Below are 20,910 nucleotides of genomic sequence, written 5' to 3' on the forward strand. Positions count from 1 at the left end.
CAGACAAAATGTATTTGACAGCAGTGTTCCAGATTTTCAAGTGGGTATGGCACCACAGATAAATTCCCATGTCAAACTGCAGTATAGATACAGCGGATGGGTGACAAAAGGATAATATCATAATAATAACAATATAAATACTTACATTAAAAATATGTATTTATGATACACCCTAATGGCTGTGTACTACTTGCATGTGACAACTTTCCGGTGTTGTGTTTACAAATACATTCGGACATTACTCTTCATCCCTTCTTTTTGGCTTCAGTAACTGCTGTATCACAAAAACGAGTTTTATGGTAAGGACTTACCTTTGTTAAAACTCTTTCTGCGAGGTACACTGGGCTCCACAAGGATAGACATTGGGGTGTAGAGTAGGATCTTGATCCGAGGCACCAACAGGCTCAAAAGCTTTGACTGTTCCCAAGATGCATAGCGCCGCCTCCTCTATAACCCCGCCTCCCTGCACAGGAGCTCAGTTTTTAGTTAACCAGCTCAATGCAGTAGCAGGAAAAGAGACAACAACATTTAGTAGCCACAAACACCACACTCGCACGACAGGAGAAGTGTCAGCGGCTAATGGCATACCAACCCAAAGAAGCTAAGTGCGTCAGGGTGGGCGCCTTGTGGAGCCCAGTGTACAGTACCTCGCAAAAAGAGTTTTAACAAAGGTAAGTTCTTACCATAAAACTTGTTTTCTGCTGCGGGGTACACTGGGCTCCACAAGGATAGACATTGGGGATGTCCTAAAGCAGTTCCTTATGGGAGGGGACGCACTATAGCGGGCACAAGAACCCGGCGTCCAAAGGAAGCATCCTGGGAAGCGGCAGTATCGAAGGCATAGAACCTTACGAACATGTTCACTGAGGACCACGTAGCCGCCTTGCACAATTGTTCAAGGGTTGCACCACAGCGGGCCTCCCAAGAAGGTCCAACTGACCGAGTAGAATGGGCCGTAATGTGAGCAGGAGCTGACAGACCAGCCCTCACATAAGCATGTGCAATCACCATTCTAATCCATCTGGCCAAAGTCTGCTTGTGATCAGGCCAGCCCCATTTGTGAAACCCAAACAGATCAAAGAGAGAATCAGATTTCCTAATAGAAGCAGTTCTCTTCACATAGATACGGAGAGCCCGTACCACATCCAAAGACCGCTGTGTGGGAGACAGATCAGGAGAAACAAGTGCCGGAACCACAATCTCCTGATTAAGGTGGAACGAAGAAACCACCTTAGGCAAATAACCAGGACGAGTCCTAAGAACCGCCCGGTCACTGTGAAATATCAGATATGGGGAATTACAAGACAAGGCACCCAAATCCGACACTTTTCTAGCTGAGGCAATAGCCAGCAGAAACACCACCTTAAGGGAAAGCCACTTAAGATCAGCTGACCCAAGAGGCGGGACATAGGGAGGTTGGATACGCAACACACCCTGAGTAAAGGTATGCACATCAGGTAAGGTCGCAATTTTTCTCTGAAACCACATCGACAAGGCAGATATTTGAACCTTGAGGGAGGCCAGACGCAGGCCTAAGTCCAGGCCCTGCTGAAGAAAAGCCAAAAGCTTGGCTGTACTAAACTTGGAAGTTTCATAATTGTTAGATGCGCACCAAACAAAGTAAGAATGCCAGACCCTATGGTAAATCCGAGCAGAAGCCGGTTTCCGGGCCCGCAACATAGTTTGAATGACCGCCTCAGAAAACCATTTAACCCTCAAGACGGAAGCTTTAAGTGTGTGTCCTGGTAGACACAGGGGCCCTGAACGAGGAGGTCTGGGCGTTGTGGAAGTAGGATTGGACGCTCTGACGATAGGCCCTGCAGGTCTGAGAACCAATGCCGTCTGGGCCACGCTGGAGCTATGAGAAGCAGGATTCCTCTTTCCTGCTTGAACTTCCGAATTACCCTGGGCAGGAGTTACACCGGAGGGAACACGTACGGCAGCCGAAACCTCCACAACACCGCCAGCGCATCCACGAATGCTGCTTGAGGATCCCTTGTCCTTGCTCTGAAGACCGGAACATTGTGATTGTGTCGAGACGCCATCAGATCCACATCTGGAAGGCCCCACCTTTCCACTAGGAGTTGAAACACTTCTGGATGGAGGCCCCACTCTCCGGCGTGTACGTCTTGACGACTGAGAAAGTCCGCTTCCCAATTCAGAACTCCCGGAATGAATATTGCCGATATGGCCGGTAGATGGCATTCCGCCCATTGCAGAATCCGTGAGACTTCCTTCATTGCCAAACGGCTTCGAGTGCCGCCTTGATGATTTATGTAAGCCACTGTGGAGGCGTTGTCCGACTGTACTTGAACAGAACAGTTCTGAATTAAATGCTGGGCCAGGTTCAACGAGTTGAAGACCGCCCACAATTCCAGAATGTTGATGGAGAGGAGAGACTCCTCCTTGGTCCACCGATCCTGAAGGGAGTGTTGCTCCAGCACCGCGCCCCAACCCCTTAGACTGGCATCTGTCGTCAACAGGACCCAGTCGGATGTCCAGAAGGGACGGCCCCTGCACAATCGTTGGTCCTGGAGCCACCAGTGCAGCGACAGACGGACCTCCGGAGTCAATGAGATCATGTGAGACCTGATCCGGTGAGGCAGGCCGTCCCACTTGGCCAGAATCAGCCTCTGGAGGGTTGCGAAAATGGAATTGAGCATACTCCACCATGTCGAATGCTGACACCATGAGGCCCAGCACCTGCATCGCCAAATGTATCGACACTTGCGGATGAGAAAGGAAGCAATGAACCCTGTCCTGAAGCTTCAGGGCTTTCTCCTGAGACAACAACCACCGCTGGTTGTGAGTCTCCAATACCGCTCCCAGGTGCACCATGCTCTGAGCAGGGACCAGGGAGGATTTCTTCCAGTTGATGAGCCACCCGTGGGCTTGCAGAAACCGGACAGTCATATCCAGATGACGCAGGAGAAGTTCTGGGGAATTCGCCAGGATCAACAAGTCGTCCAGATACGGTAGGATCCTGACCCCTTGACGGCGGAGTACCACAGTCATCACTGCCATAACTTTAGTGAAGACTCGCGGAGCCATAGTTAAACCAAAAGTTAACGCCCGAAACTGGTAATGGAGGTTGCCAATCGCAAATCTCAGGTATTGCTGATGCGACACTGCTATAGGAATATGCAGGTAAGCATCCTGTATGTCCAGGGAGACCATATAATCCCCAGGTTCCAAGGCCAGAACAAGGCCAGAGCAAAGGGTTTCCATACGGAACTTGGAGACTTTCACATACTTGTTCAATGCCTTGAGGTTGAGAATGAGCCGGGGAGGACCCATTCAGTTTTGGGACTAGAAACAGCGGAGAATAGTACCCCCGGCCTCTCTGAGCAAGAGGCACCTGTACTACCACTCCTGTGTCCAGGAGGGTCTGTACCAACGAATGTAGAGTTTTTGCCTTTGTCTGGTCCTAAGGGACGTCTGTCAGGCAAAATCGATGAGGGGGGACGGTTTTTGAAGGCTATGGCGTAACCTCGAGTGACGACTTCCCGTACCCAGGCATCTGAAGTGGTCTTCAACTATTCCTGGGTATACCCTAGAAGCCGGCCCCCCACCCTGGGATTCCCCGGGGAGGGCCGCCCCGTCATGCGGCAGGCTTATCGGTCTTGGAAGCTGGCTGACGGGCAGCCCAGGCTCTTTTGGGCTTTGGCTTACCAGGTTTGGAAGTGCGGGCCTGCTTGTGGTACGCCTGACCTTTTGCTTTACCTGAAGGACGAAAGGGACGAAAGGAAGTACCTTTAGCCTTCAACACAGAAGGAGCGGTACTTGGCAGACAGGCAGTTTTGGCAGTAGCCAAGTCAGCCACTATCTTATTTAAGTCCTCCCCAAACAGAATATCTCCCTTGAAAGGGAGTACCTCCAGGGTTTTTCTAGAGTCCAGATCCACAGACCAGGATCTCAGCCACAATATCCGGCGAGCCAGGACTGACGTAGTAGTGGCCTTGGCTGCTAGAATACCGGCATCAGAAGCCGCCTCTTTAATATAGTGAGAAGCTGTGACAATATATGACAAGCATTGTCTAGCATGGTCAGAAGAGATTTCAGCTTCCAACTCTAGGGCCCATGCTTCAATAGCCTCTGCAGCCCATGTTGCTGCAATAGTGGGCCTTTGTGCAGCATCCGTGAGGGTGTAAAACGCTTTCAGACAACCCTCCACACGTTTATCTGTAGGCTCTTTTAGAGACGTGACGGTAGTGACAGGTAGAGCTGAGGAAACCACCATCCTAGCCACATGCGAGTCCACTGGAGGAGGCGTTTCCCAATTTTTAGACAGCTCTGGCGCGAGGGGATAGCGAGCCAGCATCTTCTTTTGAGGCACAAACTTCTTCCCTGGGTTTCCCCAGGATTCCCGACGTATATCCACTAGGTGGTCAGAATGAGGTTAAACTTGTTTAACCACCTTCTGACGCTTGAACCTATCTGGTTTCTTAGGAGGGACGGATGGCTCGGGATAATCCGTAATCTGTAGAATCAACTTAATAGCCTCCAAAAGATCAGGAACATCCACATGTGAACTACCCTCCCCATCAGCAGTATCTGTGTCAGAATCTGTGGGGTCAGTGTAAGCGCCATCTTCATCAGACGAGGTGTCAGTGACAGCAGTGGATTGTGAGGAGGTAAGAGCTCGCTTAGAGGACCCCACGGTCTTAGGCGAGCGAGGTTCAGACTTTTTAGTAGTCAAGGACTGGTTCAATTTCTACAATTGAGCAGACAAGTTATCTGTCCACGGCGGGTTAGCCGCGGGACCACATACGGTTGAACCGGCATAGGAGGTCCCATAGGGGGCGTTAGTTTAGTAACTAGCGTAGTCAGAAGTGTGGAGAAAGTAGCCCACGGCGGGTCATTATGGACACCCGTTGCCACAGTTCCACTGGGGGGCAAGGAGCCCCCAGAACCAGAGCCCGCAGCTGCTATATTCTCCTCATAGGGATCTGTGGCGTCAGCAACACCGGTAGTGTGTTCAGCCCCAGAACCGTTACCTTCAGAAGCAGACATGATATAACTTGCAATATCAGGTAACACAGTACAATTGTCAGCAGCACAATACCTCTTGCCCAAACCCCTGCACAGTGTAGTCAGCACAATAGATATGGTGACTAAAATCACAGAGAAAAATACAAATTAGAGTATATCTTGTAAATATCCTATCTTATTATAAACCTGACGCACCAAGCCCCCTCAGGTTATAGAATATAGGGATAGCAAGTTGAGTGAGAAACACGAAATGGAAATCACCCAGCAAGCTAATGCACACACATATAGTCACAGTTATACAATGCAGAGGTTATTACCAACAATAATACTGCACTGGACTAGCTTATTTATATAGCTCTGTAGTCAATAGATATAACACTGCACAGTAAGAACTGGATGTATATCACAGGGTACTTTTACCACAGAACCCTGACTAAATGCACTCTTTCTTAACTAACACTGTCTAAATGACATGTAGAATACTTAAGTGTCTTGTAAAGTCACAGCGCTGACTACCAGGCGGCTTTACAAAGGAGGATTTGCCCAAGCAGTCCCAGGAACAGTGTAGCTGAGAGAAATGGCGCTCAAACACTGACAGGGAGTGAGGGAGAGACAGATATGCAGCTCCAGGGTGGGAACATTTACTGGAAATGGCGCCCTGGGGCTGGGGGAGGGGCTCCAGGTCTAAGCCTTATCCCCTCTGCTGGCAAAACCACCTGGTACTGCGGGCTACAAATAAAAAGGTTTAAAGAGAAAACCTGACCTGCACCCATGCCCTGGTGAGCTAGGGGGATCGCCTGTACTGCCACAGTGTCCACTGGCAGCACGCGCGGCTCGCCTCCCACTAGCCGCACCGGATCGCGATACAGCACGGGTCCCGCGAGCGGGACCCACTCACCACCTCCCGAAGCGCGGCCACGCGATCCTGGAGAGCCCCAGTCGTGTGTGCCTGACCAGAAGAAAACCGGAGCCTCCCGCTGTAGTTACCCGGCAACCAGGGCGCGGGAGTGTACAGCACCACTGGGGAGAGATGGAGCTGCAGCAGTGAATGTCTCCTGACATCTTTACACTGCTGCAGCCCTTGAAGTCTTCACTTTTCTTCATAAAAACAGGATTTTGGTACTTACCAGGCAAATCCTCTTCTTTGAATCCATAGGGGGCACTGGAGTACTCTTGGGGATATGGACGGCTTTAGCAGAACAGGCACTGAATATTTAAATATAGTAACTCTCCTCCCCTCCATACTCCCAGAATAACTCAGTGTTTTTTACTGAGCCAAACAGGAAGTGATAGAGAGGATGAACAATGGAGAATTACATATAACATTATAACATAACGGACAACAATAAAGTTGACACATAACTTAACTGACAACTAAACAGTTGACACCATAACTGACAGAACTTGAAATTTTGAACAAATCGGTGAGTATGTGTTACCATAAGATCCACTGAAAAAACCAGGTAAAACTGCTCTGGGTGGGCGTCCAGTGCCCCCTATGGATTCAAAGAAAATGATTTACCTGGTAAGTACCAAAATCCTATTTTCTTTTTCATCCACTAGGGGTCACTGGAGTACTCTTGGGACGTACCAAAGTTTCCCCCTTGGGCGGGAGAGCTGTTTGGCACCTGTAACACTAGGCGGCCAAAGCTAGATGCTGATGCCGCAAACGTATCAAACTTGTAAAAGCGCACAAACGTGTGCACTGATGACCATGTAGTCGCACAGCAAAGCTGCGTCGTCGAAGCCCCACGACCAGCTGCCCATGAAGTTCCCACAGAACGTGTGGAATGAGCTGTTACTGATGTAGGCGGCTGTAACCTAGCATGAAGGTAAGCCTGACGTATGGTCAGTTTAATCCATCTGGATAAGGTCTGCTTAGAAGCTGGCCAACCCATCTTGGCAGCATCATAGAGAACAAACAACGTATCCGTCTTACAAACTGTAGACGTTCGGGCTACATAAACGCGTAGTGCGCGTACCACATCCAAAGTTCCAGAATCTTCTGTTAACACAGGAACTACTATTGGTTGATTGATGTGAAAAGATGACACTACCTTTGGCAAGAAAGCGGGATTCGTTCGAAGTTCTGCTCTGTCATCATGAAACACCAAATACGGTGGCTTGCATGACAAGGCACCCAAATCTGAAACACGCCTTGCCGAAGCAAAGGCTAGGAGAAAAATTGTTTTCCAAGTGAGAAACTTAACATCCACTTGTTGTAAGGGTTCAAAATATGAAGACTGTAAAAAATCTAAAACCAGATTCAAGCCCCATGGCGCTGTAGGTGGTATAAATGGAGGCTGTACTCTGAGGACACCTTACAGGAAGGTGTGTAGAGACGGCAAAAGAGCCAAACGTCTTTGAAAGTAAATTGACAAGGCAGAAACCTGCACCTTTAGTGTAGACAAACGTAGTCCACCATCCAACCCCGTCTGCAGAAATAACAAAAGACGGGATAACTTGAAAGAAGATGTCGGAAACTTCCGAGCTTCACACCAACCTATATATGCACGCCAAATTCTGTGATAATGAGCTGCCGTAACGGGCTTCCTAGCATGTAACATGGTTGGTATAACCGATTCCAGAATGCCCTCTCTTCTTAAGAGGGCGGTCTCAACAGCCACCCCGTCAAACGCAGCCGCGCTAAATCGGGGTAAAGGAACGGACCCTGTTGTAACAGGTCCAGACGTAGTGGGAGCGGCCAAGGATCGTCTGCAAGTAGTCCATGGAGATCCGAGAACCATGCTCTCCGAGGCCAATGAGGCGCCACTAGTATGACTGTGGCAGACTCTCGTTTGATCCTTTTTAACAACAGAGGGAGCAGCGGAAACGGTGGAAACAGATACACGAGACTGTATGGCCACGCGATTGTGAGAGCATCCACCGCCACTGCCTTTGGATCTCACGTTCTGGACACATACTGGAGCGTTTTGTGATTGTGGCGAGATGCCATCAGGTCCACTTGTGGGTAACCCCACCTCTGGACCAACATGTGAAACACTTCTGGATTTAATGTCCATTCTCCTGGATGAAAATCCCGACGGCTGAGATAATCCGCCTCCCAGTTGTCCACTCCCGGAATGAACACTGCCGACAATATTACTTGGTGATGCTCGGCCCAATTGAGGATTCGAGCTACTTCCTGCATGACCATGCGGCTTCTTGTTCCTCCTTGTTTGTTGATGTACGTGACCGCCGTCGCGTTGTCTGACTGCACCTGGACAGTCTGAGACCGGAGCATGTGCACTGCTTGTCGTAGCATTGTAAATTGCCCGGAGTTCCAGGACATTTATAGACAGCAATCTTTCGTGATCCGCCCAGAGACCCTGGAGCTGACAATTTTGAACCACAGCTCCCCAACCTCTGAGACTCGTGTCCGTCGTTAGAATTATCCAATTCCAGACATCGAACCATTTCCCTGCGGTTAGATTGTGTACTTTGAGCCACCAGAGTAGAGATACTCTGGCCCGTGGAGACAACCTCACCATCTGGTGAATCTGCAGATGCGAGCCCGACCACTGTGCGAGCACATCCAGTTGAAAAGGACGTGAGTGAAATCTTCCGAACTGAAGCGATTCGAAAGCCGCCACCATTTTCCCTAACAGTCGAATGCACAAATGTACCGAGACTGTGTGTGGCTTGAGCACTAATTGTACCAGATGACGAAAACTCTGTACTTTCTGTTCTGGTAGGTCAATTCTTTGATCTACCGTATCGAGAATCATTCCTAAGAATTTAAGTCGTTGAGACGGAATCAGATGTGATTTCTTGAAGTTGACAATCCAACCGTGCTGAACTAGCACATTGTACGTTAGCAACGCATGTTGGAGGAGCATCTGTTGAGACGGAGCTTTGATGAGTAGATCGTCCAAGTACGGAACTATTATCACTCCCAGGGATCTGAGATCAGCTATCATCACAGACATCACTTTGGTGAATACCCAAGGCGCTGACGAGAGGCCAAACAATAGAGCCTGAAACTGGTAATGGTTTTGTCGTACCGCAAAATGCAAGAACCTCTGATGAGGTGGTCAAATTGGAATGTGTAAGTACGCATCCTTGAGATCCAGCACAATCATGAATTCCTGTGGCTCTAAACCTGCAATTACTGACCGCAGGGATTCCATCTTGAATCTGTAGTAAGTGACGTACTGATTGAGACCCTTTAAGTTCAATATTGGTCTGACCGAGCCATCCGGCTTTGGTACTACAAAAAGACTGGAATAATAACCCTGACCTTGTTGGTGAACAGGGACCGGAATCAAAACTGCTGAATCCAGCAGAGACTGAATGGCAATTTGCAGAACCGCCTTCTTGTCTTCCGACACAGGCAGTCCTGTCTTGAAAAACCGCAGTGGTGGGAGACAGTCGAACTCTATTTTGTAACCTTTTAACACTAAATTGTGGATCCACCCATCTGTGGATGTCTGGAACCACGCCAAATGGAACGTCTGAAGGCGTGCCCCCACAACTGGAGATCCGAGATGGGCTGGGAGCCCGTCATGCCACTGGCTTGTCGGTGACCTTAGCGTCCTGACGACTGGTGGTGGTTTGTTGAAAACCACGTCCTCGACCTCGTCTACCAGGTGTGGCTGTTCCTCTACCACGGCCTCGAAAGGGCTGAGGTCTAAAGGATTTGAACGCCGGGCCAGAGTATTTCCGTCTAGGTACCGGTGGAGGCAATGGTAGGAAAACAGACTCCCCCCCACCCCCACCCCCCCCACGTGGCCTCAGAAATGTCCAATTTGTCCAATTCAGGACCAAACAACTTCTTGCCTCCGCCTGCCAAGAACGCAGCCAGAGTGCTCGTCGTGCCGTAACTAGCGACGATGAAAGACGAGAACTGAGCTGACAGACGTCAGTAGAAGCTGTACAAAGATAATCAGCAGCTTCACAGATTTGATCAGCGAGAATTATAAGGTGATCGTCATGTAGGGCAGACTTGAGTTCTGTTATCCATACAATTAGCGCCTTAGTTACCCAAATGCCAACCAAACCAGGTCTAAGCAACACTCCTGCTGCCGTATACATGGACTTTAGCACAGCTTCTAGTTTACGCTCTGAAGGGTCTTTAAGCGTAGTAGCAGTTGGCACTGGAATGATTAATTTTTTTGTAAGTTTTGACACAGACGAATCCACCATTGGCGGATTCTCCCATGTAGATGTCACAGACTCTGGAACCGGGTAACTAGACTTAAATCGACGAGGTATAGAAAACTGTTTATCCGGATTCTTCTGTGTTTCTATTAACATCTTATTAAGAGATTCTGAAAAAGGAAAACACACTGGAGATCTCTGTCGTTTAGTAAATACTACCTCATCATTTGTCAGAGGTTCTTCAGTCTCTGTAAATTTCAGAGACTGACGCACCGCCCTGATGAGATTATCAATGCCTGGGCTGTCAATATCCTCACTATCTGACAGCTGGTCCAATTCGCCTTCCTCATTCTCATCTTGGGCCGTGAGGTCTGGCATAGAATCGTCTGAAAACAACATAGCAGAAACTGGTAAATCAGAAGACAAATTAAATTTATCCGTTCTATCCAAAGTGGACCTGGACCTTTGCAAAGGCTGAGACCCCTCTGGTATCTCTGGCGTTCTCACCCGAGACTCAGATCTTGACGCTTCCCGCTAGTGTCGAACGGCGGCCAATTCTGATTGCAACCCAGCCATTACATCTGCTAGTATTGCCCATTGAGGGTCCGGGTATGAAACCGGATTCGAAACCGGAGCGAAATTGTATTTGTAGCTGAATTTACAAAACATACTGCGCATGTGGTAGAACCATCCGGTAACACTCTCTTACAGACATTGCAGTGAAACTGCTTTTTTGTTTTTGCTGGTGCCTTACTCATTATGCACACAGACAATACAAATAGACAAAGAGAGACAGCTCGCACGACTCAGTAAAATTGTTACTAAGGTATGTGTGTGTGTGTGTGTGTGTGTGTGTGTGTGTGTGTGTATATATATATATATATATGGCCGAAGTGCAGTGCACGTGGCCAGTACTATATGAAACCTGATCCAAAATTCCCACTAACACCCCTGCGCCATCCGGTGGAGTAGTGTTGTAGGACAGGAACGTTCTGGAATCAGAAACAGGAAGAAACAGGAAGCATGGTTAAAATGGCCCCCATGCCATGCTTACAGTCATAAACACAGTTCAGGTTATAAAGACATGTGTAAAGCCATATATAACCTGCCCCCTGTTAATATAGGATTAACAGCCTATGCAATATTCTTGTAACGCGATGCAGCCTTGCCTATACTGCTGCTGCCATGGGTATTTACTCCCCCCCCCCTGCAGCTGCGCTGCCTGAGGACAGACTACTCCACCCCACCCCCACCCCCTTTGAGCTCCGTGTCCCGCTGTCTTTCCAGCGGATGGGAGCGCGGGTGCAGGGAGCCGGGGAGCGGATGCCGGGAGCCGGGGAGCGGATGCCGGTAGCCGGGGAGCGTGGCGTATAGCGCCGGGGAGCTCCGGAAGTGCGGCCGGCGTCTCTGAGTGACAAGTGGCCGCTCGGAGCGGCGGCCTCAGTAAGCATCGGCAGCAGGAGCGGCTGTGGCGGGCGCTGAGTACCGTGGAGCGGCTGGGGCGGGCGGCTGAGTCTGCATACAGCGGCGGTTGGAGCGGCTGGGGCGGGCGCCTGTAATCAGCGGCGGGTGCGGCAGGAAAATGGAGCACGTTCCCCAAACAGCGGGGCAACAGCGTGAGCTGACCGCCCTATTCCCCAGCATACCTGACGTCCTGTAGTGAGGGGCTTTGACGGGGCTTCTTCTGTAAGCTCCGTCCAGCTTTTCCTGCAGGTCAGAGAGTGAGCTGCTGTTGGCTGTGAGGGTGCTCTTTGTGAGGACCGACACGTCAGGAGCTGCTTCCATGCAGTGTGCACTATCCCGGACCCAAGTTTCTTGCTAAACTGGGAAGGGATGTGCTCAAGTTGAAAAAAGTTAAAAATAAAAAAATAAAAAAAGTATAAAATATCAAAGTAAGTGTGGAGGTTCCACACGTGCGTGTCACTGCTGTGAGCACAGAAAAAACACTGAGGTATTCTGGGAGTATGGAGGGGAGGAGAGTTACTAAATTTAAATATTCAGTGCCTGTTCTGCTAAAGCCGTCCATATCCCCAAGAGTACTCCAGTGACCCCTAGTGGATGAAAAAGAAAAAGCTCTTCTTAGGGCTGCCTGGAGCAGCCCCTCTGTTATGTGCCTGCTATCTGCGGCACCAACTACAAAACTGAGCTCCTGTGCAGGGAGGCGGGGTTATAGAGGAGGCGGCGCTATGCATCTTAGGAACAGTCAAGCTTTTGAGCCTGTTGGTGCCTCGGATCAAGATTCTACTCTACACCCCAATGTCTATCCTTTTGGAGCCCAGTGTACCCCGCAGCAGAAAGAGTGGTTGTGTGACCACAGTGGTATATGTGACCGATTTCTGCATAAGGTCGCTCTAGAGAAAATCAGCCCAGCTTAGTAAAGCGTCTAGATTTGTAGATATGTAGGGGCAACTTTATCACCAGAGGCGTGATTCATAGCTGTATGCAACGCCGATGTTCATAGTTGAGTGATTTGTTTGGTACGACAAATGCGCAAAGATCATTACAAACTCCTACGGCACATGTGTTACATAGAGGAAGCTGTTGCAAATGAGATGCACGGTATCAGAAATGTACTGGAAAATATCCTGGAGAAGTGTACACAGATGTTTGAAGGACATACTTAGATGCAAAATCTGCACCTGCCATGGGGCTGGTACAGCCAGTGGTGGCATCTAAAGACCCATCAGGAGGTATTACAGCCACGAAGATGCTGACAGTCCTTGCACAGTCATACACACAGATGTACACCACGGAAGGGATTTGTAGCACTATTGGTATAAAGTTGCAGACGTGCGACTGACAATAGAAGCAGATGAGGCTGGTTCTGTGTCCACCTCTGAATCAGGCCCAAGAGCTGAGTATTCAACTTTTTTTATTTACAGTAATACACAATTAGCACTACACAAAACTTCAGTTGATTAAGGTACATGTCCACCTACAGACATCACCCTGTACCCCTCCAAGCTGTGTCCTCTGTAAAAACAGGTTGGTGCTCTGTAAGCACACATCTAATTCATTTAATATGCTGTTGCAAAACACGTTTTTTGAGTGCAAGCAGCTGGTTCATTTTTCTTTACAGAAGCCTGAAAATACTTAAAAGTCTGTGGCGAGTGTAAACTTAAGCCGGCCCTGTCTGGTCGAAGGGCTAATGGCAGTCTAATGGTTCAAAACGACTAAAGTTGGAGACGCGGTGCAATCCAGACTCTCGGGTCGGACCAGTGTCCATATATATATATATATATATATATATATATATATATATATATATATATATATCACACGATAGACTGAATGAGATCAGATCGCTTTGTGCTCAAGCTCCTTCCAGTGGAATAGCACTGTAGCCTAAAGATGCCGGAACACACTGGCGACTAGTGGTTGCCTTGGCACTTCCTGCCCAATCATGATCCTAGCAGTTTCAACAGGACCCTTTTTGTACATCACAGTTATTCAGTGCCAATTGGCCAATGTGTATCCCTACACTAGTGGTCAAAAATTTAAGAACACCCCCATTTTTTCAGTTTTTATTGAAGTTTACACATGTTATGTCCCAATGTACTGTGATATTAACAACAAATAAACAACTAGAGAAAAAAATGACTCCTCAAAGTAGCCACCTGTTGCATATATGACCACTTAACACACTTGTGGCATTCTTTCTACAACTGAAATCAAATATTGTTTGAGACGTTCTTCCCAAATTTGCTGTAGAAGTTCCCACAAATCTGTTCCTTTGCTTTCAACCCTTTTGTCCAGTTTATTTCAAACCAGCTCAATGGGGATTAAGTCTGGAGACTGTGCTGGCAATTGCATGATTTGAAGATTTGAAGCCTACCTTCTTATTCTTTTCCCCAAGGGTATTTCTGCCATAGCCTGGAGGTATGTTTTGTGTAAATATCTTGCTAAAGGATAAACCCTTGACAAACTAGGTGTTTATTATCAGGTATTGCTGGGCACTGCAAAATGCGGTGATAGCACTACTGATTCAGGGTGCCAGTCACTCAATGCTAGTTGTCAATTCGGGATCCAGCATAAGAGCACCAGACCATCATGATTCCACCTTTTTGTCCGACAGTGCCTGTTACAGGGGTTTATTTACAAAGCAGCATATGTAAGCCCAAAATTGAAAAGGGCAATGCTTTTAGCAGCAAAACATGCTTAGTTAAGAAATCCCACACACTGTGGATCCATCCTTTCACCTACTTGAGGGTGTACAAAAACCCTCTATGCTGAGCCAGAGATCTGATTTTGATTAATCAGCTAATATGACTCTCTTCCAGTTCTCAGTAGTACACTGGCGATGTTTCATGGCCCAGAAGCCTTTACATTGCGGCAGAACAGCTGTAAGTTCATAGCCCGTTACATATTTCTTGAAATTTTTACAACTCTGAAATTTACATTATTTTGCTAATGAACCTCTAGCATTTTACCGATTACCTCTGCACCATTTCAGATTATTCATTGCACTTGAATTGCTTACATTTAAATAAAAACTGGGGAAAATGGGGATGTTCTAAAAACTTTGATAGATAATTTAAGTGACGTGTGCATTACTGCATTGATTATGTTTAAACAGTCAGGATTTTATTTAGCAGATGATTAAAAGTAAATAAATATGCAATTTATTCGTTAATATAAGTTAAATAATAAGAATTTACTTACCGATAATTCTATTTCTCGGAGTCCGTAGTGGATGCTGGGGTTCCTGAAAGGACCATGGGGGATAGCGGCTCCGCAGGAGACAGGGCACAAAAAGTAAAGCTTTCCGATCAGGTGGTGTGCACTGGCTCCTCCCCCTATGACCCTCCTCCAAGCCTCAGTTAGGTACTGTGCCCGGACGAGCGTACACAATAAGGGAGGAATTTTGAATCCCGGGTAAGACTCATACCAGCCACACCAATCACACCGTACAACTTGTGATCAAACCCAGTTAACAGTATGATAACAGAGGAGCCTCTGAAAGATGGCTTCCTAAACAATAACCCGAATTAGTTAACAATAACTATGTACAATTATTGCAGATAATCCGCACTTGGGATAGGCGCCCAGCATCCACTACGGACTCCGAGAAATAGAATTATCGGTAAGTAAATTCTTATTTTCTCTATCGTCCTAGTGGATGCTGGGGTTCCTGAAAGGACCATGGGGATTATACCAAAGCTCCCAAACGGGCGGGAGAGTGCGGATGACTCTGCAGCACCGAATGAGAGAACTCCAGGTCCTCCTTAGCCAGAGTATCAAATTTGTAAAATTTTACAAACGTGTTCTCCCCTGATCACGTAGCTGCTCGGCAAAGTTGTAATGCCGAGACCCCTCGGGCAGCCGCCCAAGATGAGCCCACCTTCCTTGTGGAGTGGGCCTTTACAGATTTAGGCTGTGGCAGGCCTGCCACAGAATGTGCAAGTTGGATTGTGCTACAGATCCAACGAGCAATCGTCTGCTTAGACGCAGGAGCACCCATCTTGTTGGGTGCATACAATATAAACAACGAGTCAGATTTTCTGACTCCAGCTGTCCTTGCAATATATATTTTTAATGCTCTGACAACGTCCAGTAACTTGGAGTCCTCCAAGTCACTTGTAGCCGCAGGCACTACAATAGGCTGGTTCAGATGAAATGCTGACACCACCTTAGGGAGAAAATGCGGACGAGTCCGCAGTTCTGCCCTGTCCGAATGGAAAATCAGATATGGGCTTTTGTAAGATAAAGCTGCCAGTTCTGACACTCTCCTGGCCGAAGCCAGGGCTAGTAACATGGTCACTTTCCATGTGAGATATTTTAAATCCACCTTTTTTAGTGGTTCAAACCAATGAGATTTTAGAAATTCCAAAACCACATTGAGATCCCACGGTGCCACTGGAGGCACCACAGGAGGCTGTATATGCAGCACTCCCTTAACAAAAGTCTGGACTTCAGGAACTGAAGCCAATTCTTTTTGAAAGAAAATCGACAGGGCCGAAATTTGAACCTTAATAGATCCCAATTTGAGACCCATAGACAATCCTGATTGCAGGAAATGTAGGAATCGACCCAGTTGAAATTCCTCCGTTGGAGCACTCCGATCCTCGCACCACGCAACATATCTTCGCCAAATGCGGTGATAGTGTTGCACGGTTACTTCCTTCCTTGCTTTAATCAAAGTAGGAATGACTTCTTCCGGCATGCCTTTTTCCTTTAGGATCCGGCGTTCAACCGCCATGCCGTCAAACGCAGCCGCGGTAAGTCTTGAAACAGACAGGGACCCTGCTGAAGCAAGTCCCTCCTTAGAGGTAGAGGCCACGGATCTTCCGTGATCATCTCTTGAAGTTCCGGGTACCAAGTCCTTCTTGGCCAATCCGGAACCACTAGTATCGTTCTTACGCCTCTTTGCCGTATAATTCTCAATACTTTTGGTATGAGAGGCAGAGGAGGAAACACATACACCGACTGGTACACCCAAGGCGTTACCAGCGCGTCCACAGCTATTGCCTGCGGATCTCTTGACCTGGCGCAATACCTGTCCAGTTTTTTGTTGAGGCGAGATGCCATCATGTCCACCATTGGTCTTTCCCAACGGGTTACCAGCATGTGGAAGACTTCCGGATGAAGTCCCCACTCTCCCGGGTGAAGGTCGTGTCTGCTGAGGAAGTCTGCTTCCCAGTTGTCCACTCCCGGGATGAACACTGCTGACAGTGCTATCACATGATTCTCTGCCCAGCGAAGAATCCTTGCAGCTTCTGCCATTGCACTCCTGCTTCTTGTGCCGCCCTGTCTGTTTACATGGGCGACTGCCGTGATGTTGTCCGACTGGATCAACACCGGTTTTCCTTGAAGCAGAGGTTCTGCCTGGCTTAGAGCATTGTAGATTGCTCTTAGTTCCAGAATGTTTATGTGAAGAGACGTTTCCAGGCTCGTCCACACTCCCTGGAAGTTTCTTCCTTGTGTGACTGCTCCCCAGCCTCTCAGGCTGGCGTCCGTGGTCACCAGGATCCAATCCTGTATGCCGAATCTGCGGCCCTCCAATAGATGAGCACTCTGCAACCACCACAGAAGAGATACCCTTGTCCTTGGAGACAGGGTTATCCGCTGGTGCATCTGAAGATGCGACCCTGACCATTTGTCCAACAGATCCCTCTGGAAAATTCGTGCATGGAATCTGCCGAATGGAATTGCTTCGTAAGAAGCCACCATTTTTCCCAGGACTCTTGTGCATTGATGTACAGACACCTTTCCTGGTTTTAGGAGGTTCCTGACAAGCTCGGATAACTCCTTGGCTTTTTCCTCCGGGAGAAAAACCTTTTTCTGAACCGTGTCCAGAATCATCCCTAGGAACAGCAGACGAGTTGTCGGCATTAACTGGGATTTTGGAATATTTAGAATCCAGCCGTGCTGTTTTAGCACTTCTTGAGACAGTGCTAATCCCCTCTCTAGCTGTTCTCTGGACCTTGCCCTTATTAGGAGATCGTCCAAGTATGGGATAATTAATACGCCTTTTCTTCGAAGAAGAATCATCATCTCGGCCATTACCTTTGTAAAGACCCGAGGTGCCGTGGACAATCCGAACGGCAGCGTCTGAAACTGATAGTGACAGTTTTGTACAACGAACCTGAGGTACCCCTGGTGTGAGGGGTAAATTGGAACGTGGAGGTACGCATCCTTGATGTCCAAGGACACCATAAAGTCCCCTTCTTCCAGGTTCGCTATCACTGCTCTGAGTGACTCCATTTTGAACTTGAACTTCTTTATGTACAGGTTCAAGGACTTCAGATTTAGAATAGGTCTTACCGAGCCGTCCGGCTTCGGTACCACAAATAGAGTGGAATAATACCCCTTTCCCTGTTGTAGAAGAGGTACCTTGACTATCACCTGCTGAGAGTACAGCTTGTGAATGGCTTCCAAAACCGTCTCCCTTTCGGAGGGGGACGTTGGTAAAGCAGACTTCAGGAAACGGCGAGGCGGATCTGTCTCTAGTTCCAACCTGTACCCCTGAGATATTATCTGCAGGATCCAGGGATCTACCTGCGAGTGAGCCCACTGCGCGCTGAAATTCTTGAGACGACCGCCCACCGCCCCCGAGTCCGCTTGAGAAGCCCCAGCGTCATGCTGAGGCTTTTGTAGAAGCGGGGGAGGGCTTCTGTTCCTGGGAAGGAGCTGCCTGTTGGTGTCTCTTCCCCCTTCCTCTGCCTCGTGGCAGATATGAATATCCCTTTGCTCTCTTGTTTTTAAAGGAACGAAAGGGCTGCGGTTGAAAAGTCGGTGTCTTTTTCTGTTGGGGAGTAGCTTGAGGTAAAAAGGTGGATTTCCCGGCTGTAGCCGTGGCCACCAAATCTGATAGACCGACTCCAAATAACTCCTCCCCTTTATACGGCAAAACTTCCATATGCCGTTTTGAGTCCGCATCGCCTGACCACTGTCGCGTCCATAAACTTCTTCTGGCCGAAATGGACATAGCACTTACCCGTGATGCCAGTGTGCAGATATCCCTCTGTGCATCACGCATATAAAGAAATGCATCCTTTATTTGCTCTAAAGACAGTAAAACATTGTCCCTATCCAGGGTATCAATATTTTCAATCAGGGACTCTGACCAAGCTACTCCAGCACTGCACATCCAGGCTGTCGCTATAGCTGGTCGTAGTATAACACCTGTATGTGTGTATATACTTTTTTGGATATTTTCCATCCTCCTATCTGCTGGATCTTTAAGTGCGGCCGTCTCAGGAGAGGGTAACGCCACTTGTTTAGATAAGCGTGTGAGCGCCTTGTCCACCCTAGGAGGTGTTTCCCAGCGCGCCCTAACCTCTGACGGGAAAGGGTATAAAGCTAATAACTTCTTTGAAATTAGCATCTTTTTATCGGGGGCAACCCACGCTTCATCACATACATCATTTAGTTCTTCTGATTCAGGAAAAACTATAGGTAGTTTTTTCACACCCCACATAATACCCTGTTTAGTGGTACCTGTAGTATCAGCTAAATGTAACGCCTCCTTCATTGCCAAAATCATATAACGTGTGGCCCTACTGGAAAATACGGTTGATTCGTCACCGTCGCCACTGGAATCAGTGCCTGTGTCTGGGTCTGTGTCGACCGACTGAGGCAAAGGGCGTTTTACAGCCCCTGACGGTGTTTGAGGCGCCTGGACAGGCACTAACTGATTGTCCGGCCGTCTCATGTCGTCAAACGACTGCTTTAGCGTGTTGACACTATCCCGTAATTCCATAAATAAAGGCATCCATTCTGGTGTCGACCCCCTAGGAGGTGACATCCCCATATTTGGCAATTGCTCCGCCTCCACACCAATATCGTCCTCATACATGTCGACACACACGTACCGACACACAGCAGACACACAGGGAATGCTCTTAACGAAGACAGGACCCCACTAGCCCTTTGGGGAGACAGAGGGAGAGTTTGCCAGCACACACCAAAAGCGCTATATATGACAGGGATAGCCTTATAATAAGTGCTCCCTGTATAGCTGCTTTTATAATATAATTTTTGCCACTATTTTGCCCCCCCTCTCTTGTTTTACCCTGTTTCTGTAGTGCAGTGCAGGGGAGAGACCTGGGAGCCGTCCTGACCAGCGGAGCTGTGTAAGGAAAATGGCGCTGTGTGCTGAGGAGATAGGCCCCGCCCCTTTTTCGGCGGGCTCGTCTCCCGCTCTTTAGTGTATTCTGGCAGGGGTTAAATATCTCCATATAGCCCCCGGAGGCTATATGTGAGGTATTTTTTAGCCAAATAGGTTTTCATTTGCCTCCCAGGGCGCTCCCCTCCCAGCGCCCTGCACCCTCAGTGACTGCCGTGTGAAGTGTGCTGAGAGGAAAATGGCGCACAGCTGCAGTGCTGTGCGCTACCTTTAGAAGACTGAGGAGTCTTCTGCCGCCGATTCTGGACCTCTTCATGTTTCAGCATCTGCAAGGGGGCCGGCGGCGAGGCTCCGGTGACCATCCAGGCTGTACCTGTGATCGTCCCTCTGGAGCTGATGTCCAGTAGCCAAGAAGCCAATCCATCCTGCACGCAGGTGAGTTCACTTCTTCTCCCCTAAGTCCCTCGTTGCAGTGATCCTGTTGCCAGCAGGACACACTGTAAAATAAAAAACCTAAGCTAAACTTTCTCTAAGCAGCTCTTTAGGAGAGCCACCTAGATTGCACCCTTCTCGGCCGGGCACAAAAATCTAACTGAGGCTTGGAGGAGGGTCATAGGGGGAGGAGCCAGTGCACACCACCTGATCGGAAAGCTTTACTTTTTGTGCCCTGTCTCCTGCGGAGCCGCTATCCCCCATGGTCCTTTCAGGAACCCCAGCATCCACTAGGACGATAGAGAAAATTGAAATACTAAGGAGACAGGACGATAAGGGAAGGATGTATCACAGTGTGACATACCTGGTGGCTGCTGGGGCCAGAAGTACTGCTGGCAGTCTTGCAGGATGTAAGTGAAGCGGATGGCAATGTTTATCGGGGGCAGCGCAGTCAGTGGACAACCCTACAAACAGAAAGGGTGCCATTACTCAGATATCCGTAACAATCTTCAACATACAGTACATGAGGCCGGAAACCAATTATTCTGTGAGATAGATATTCCCATATTAATATGTATGCACATTTTTAGACATATGGATATATAAAATACAATTCAGTAAAATACTAGTTGTTTCAGAAATACTACCACTTTAAGCTTTTTTAAGCAAATGAGGAGACAGATTCAGCAGCATTCTAGTAGTGTAAAAAATACTGACCCCTTGACAGTATAGCCTTGGACAAAGGTGTGGAAATAGAAGTACACAAATCCTTATGTGATGAGATTTATGTAAGTTCTATGCTATGTAGATAGTTTTAG

At 48.3% G+C, this 20,910-nt stretch overlaps 1 protein-coding gene across 3 annotated transcripts in view; it reads right to left on the minus strand.

Moving 5' to 3' along the window:
- RAB3GAP1 (RAB3 GTPase activating protein catalytic subunit 1) overlaps nucleotides 1-20,910 on the minus strand; it is a 289,227-nt gene that overhangs the window by 212,046 nt on the left and 56,271 nt on the right. For all 3 annotated transcript variants that reach the window (XM_063933781.1, XM_063933783.1, XM_063933782.1), the window contains exon 8: nucleotides 20,457-20,556. In XM_063933781.1, the coding sequence (XP_063789851.1) occupies nucleotides 20,457-20,556 (100 nt within the window). The remainder of the gene's footprint in view (nucleotides 1-20,456; nucleotides 20,557-20,910) is intronic.

This window comes from Pseudophryne corroboree, chromosome 7, assembly GCF_028390025.1.
Source record: "Pseudophryne corroboree isolate aPseCor3 chromosome 7, aPseCor3.hap2, whole genome shotgun sequence".
Taxonomy (NCBI): Eukaryota; Metazoa; Chordata; class Amphibia; order Anura; family Myobatrachidae; genus Pseudophryne; species Pseudophryne corroboree.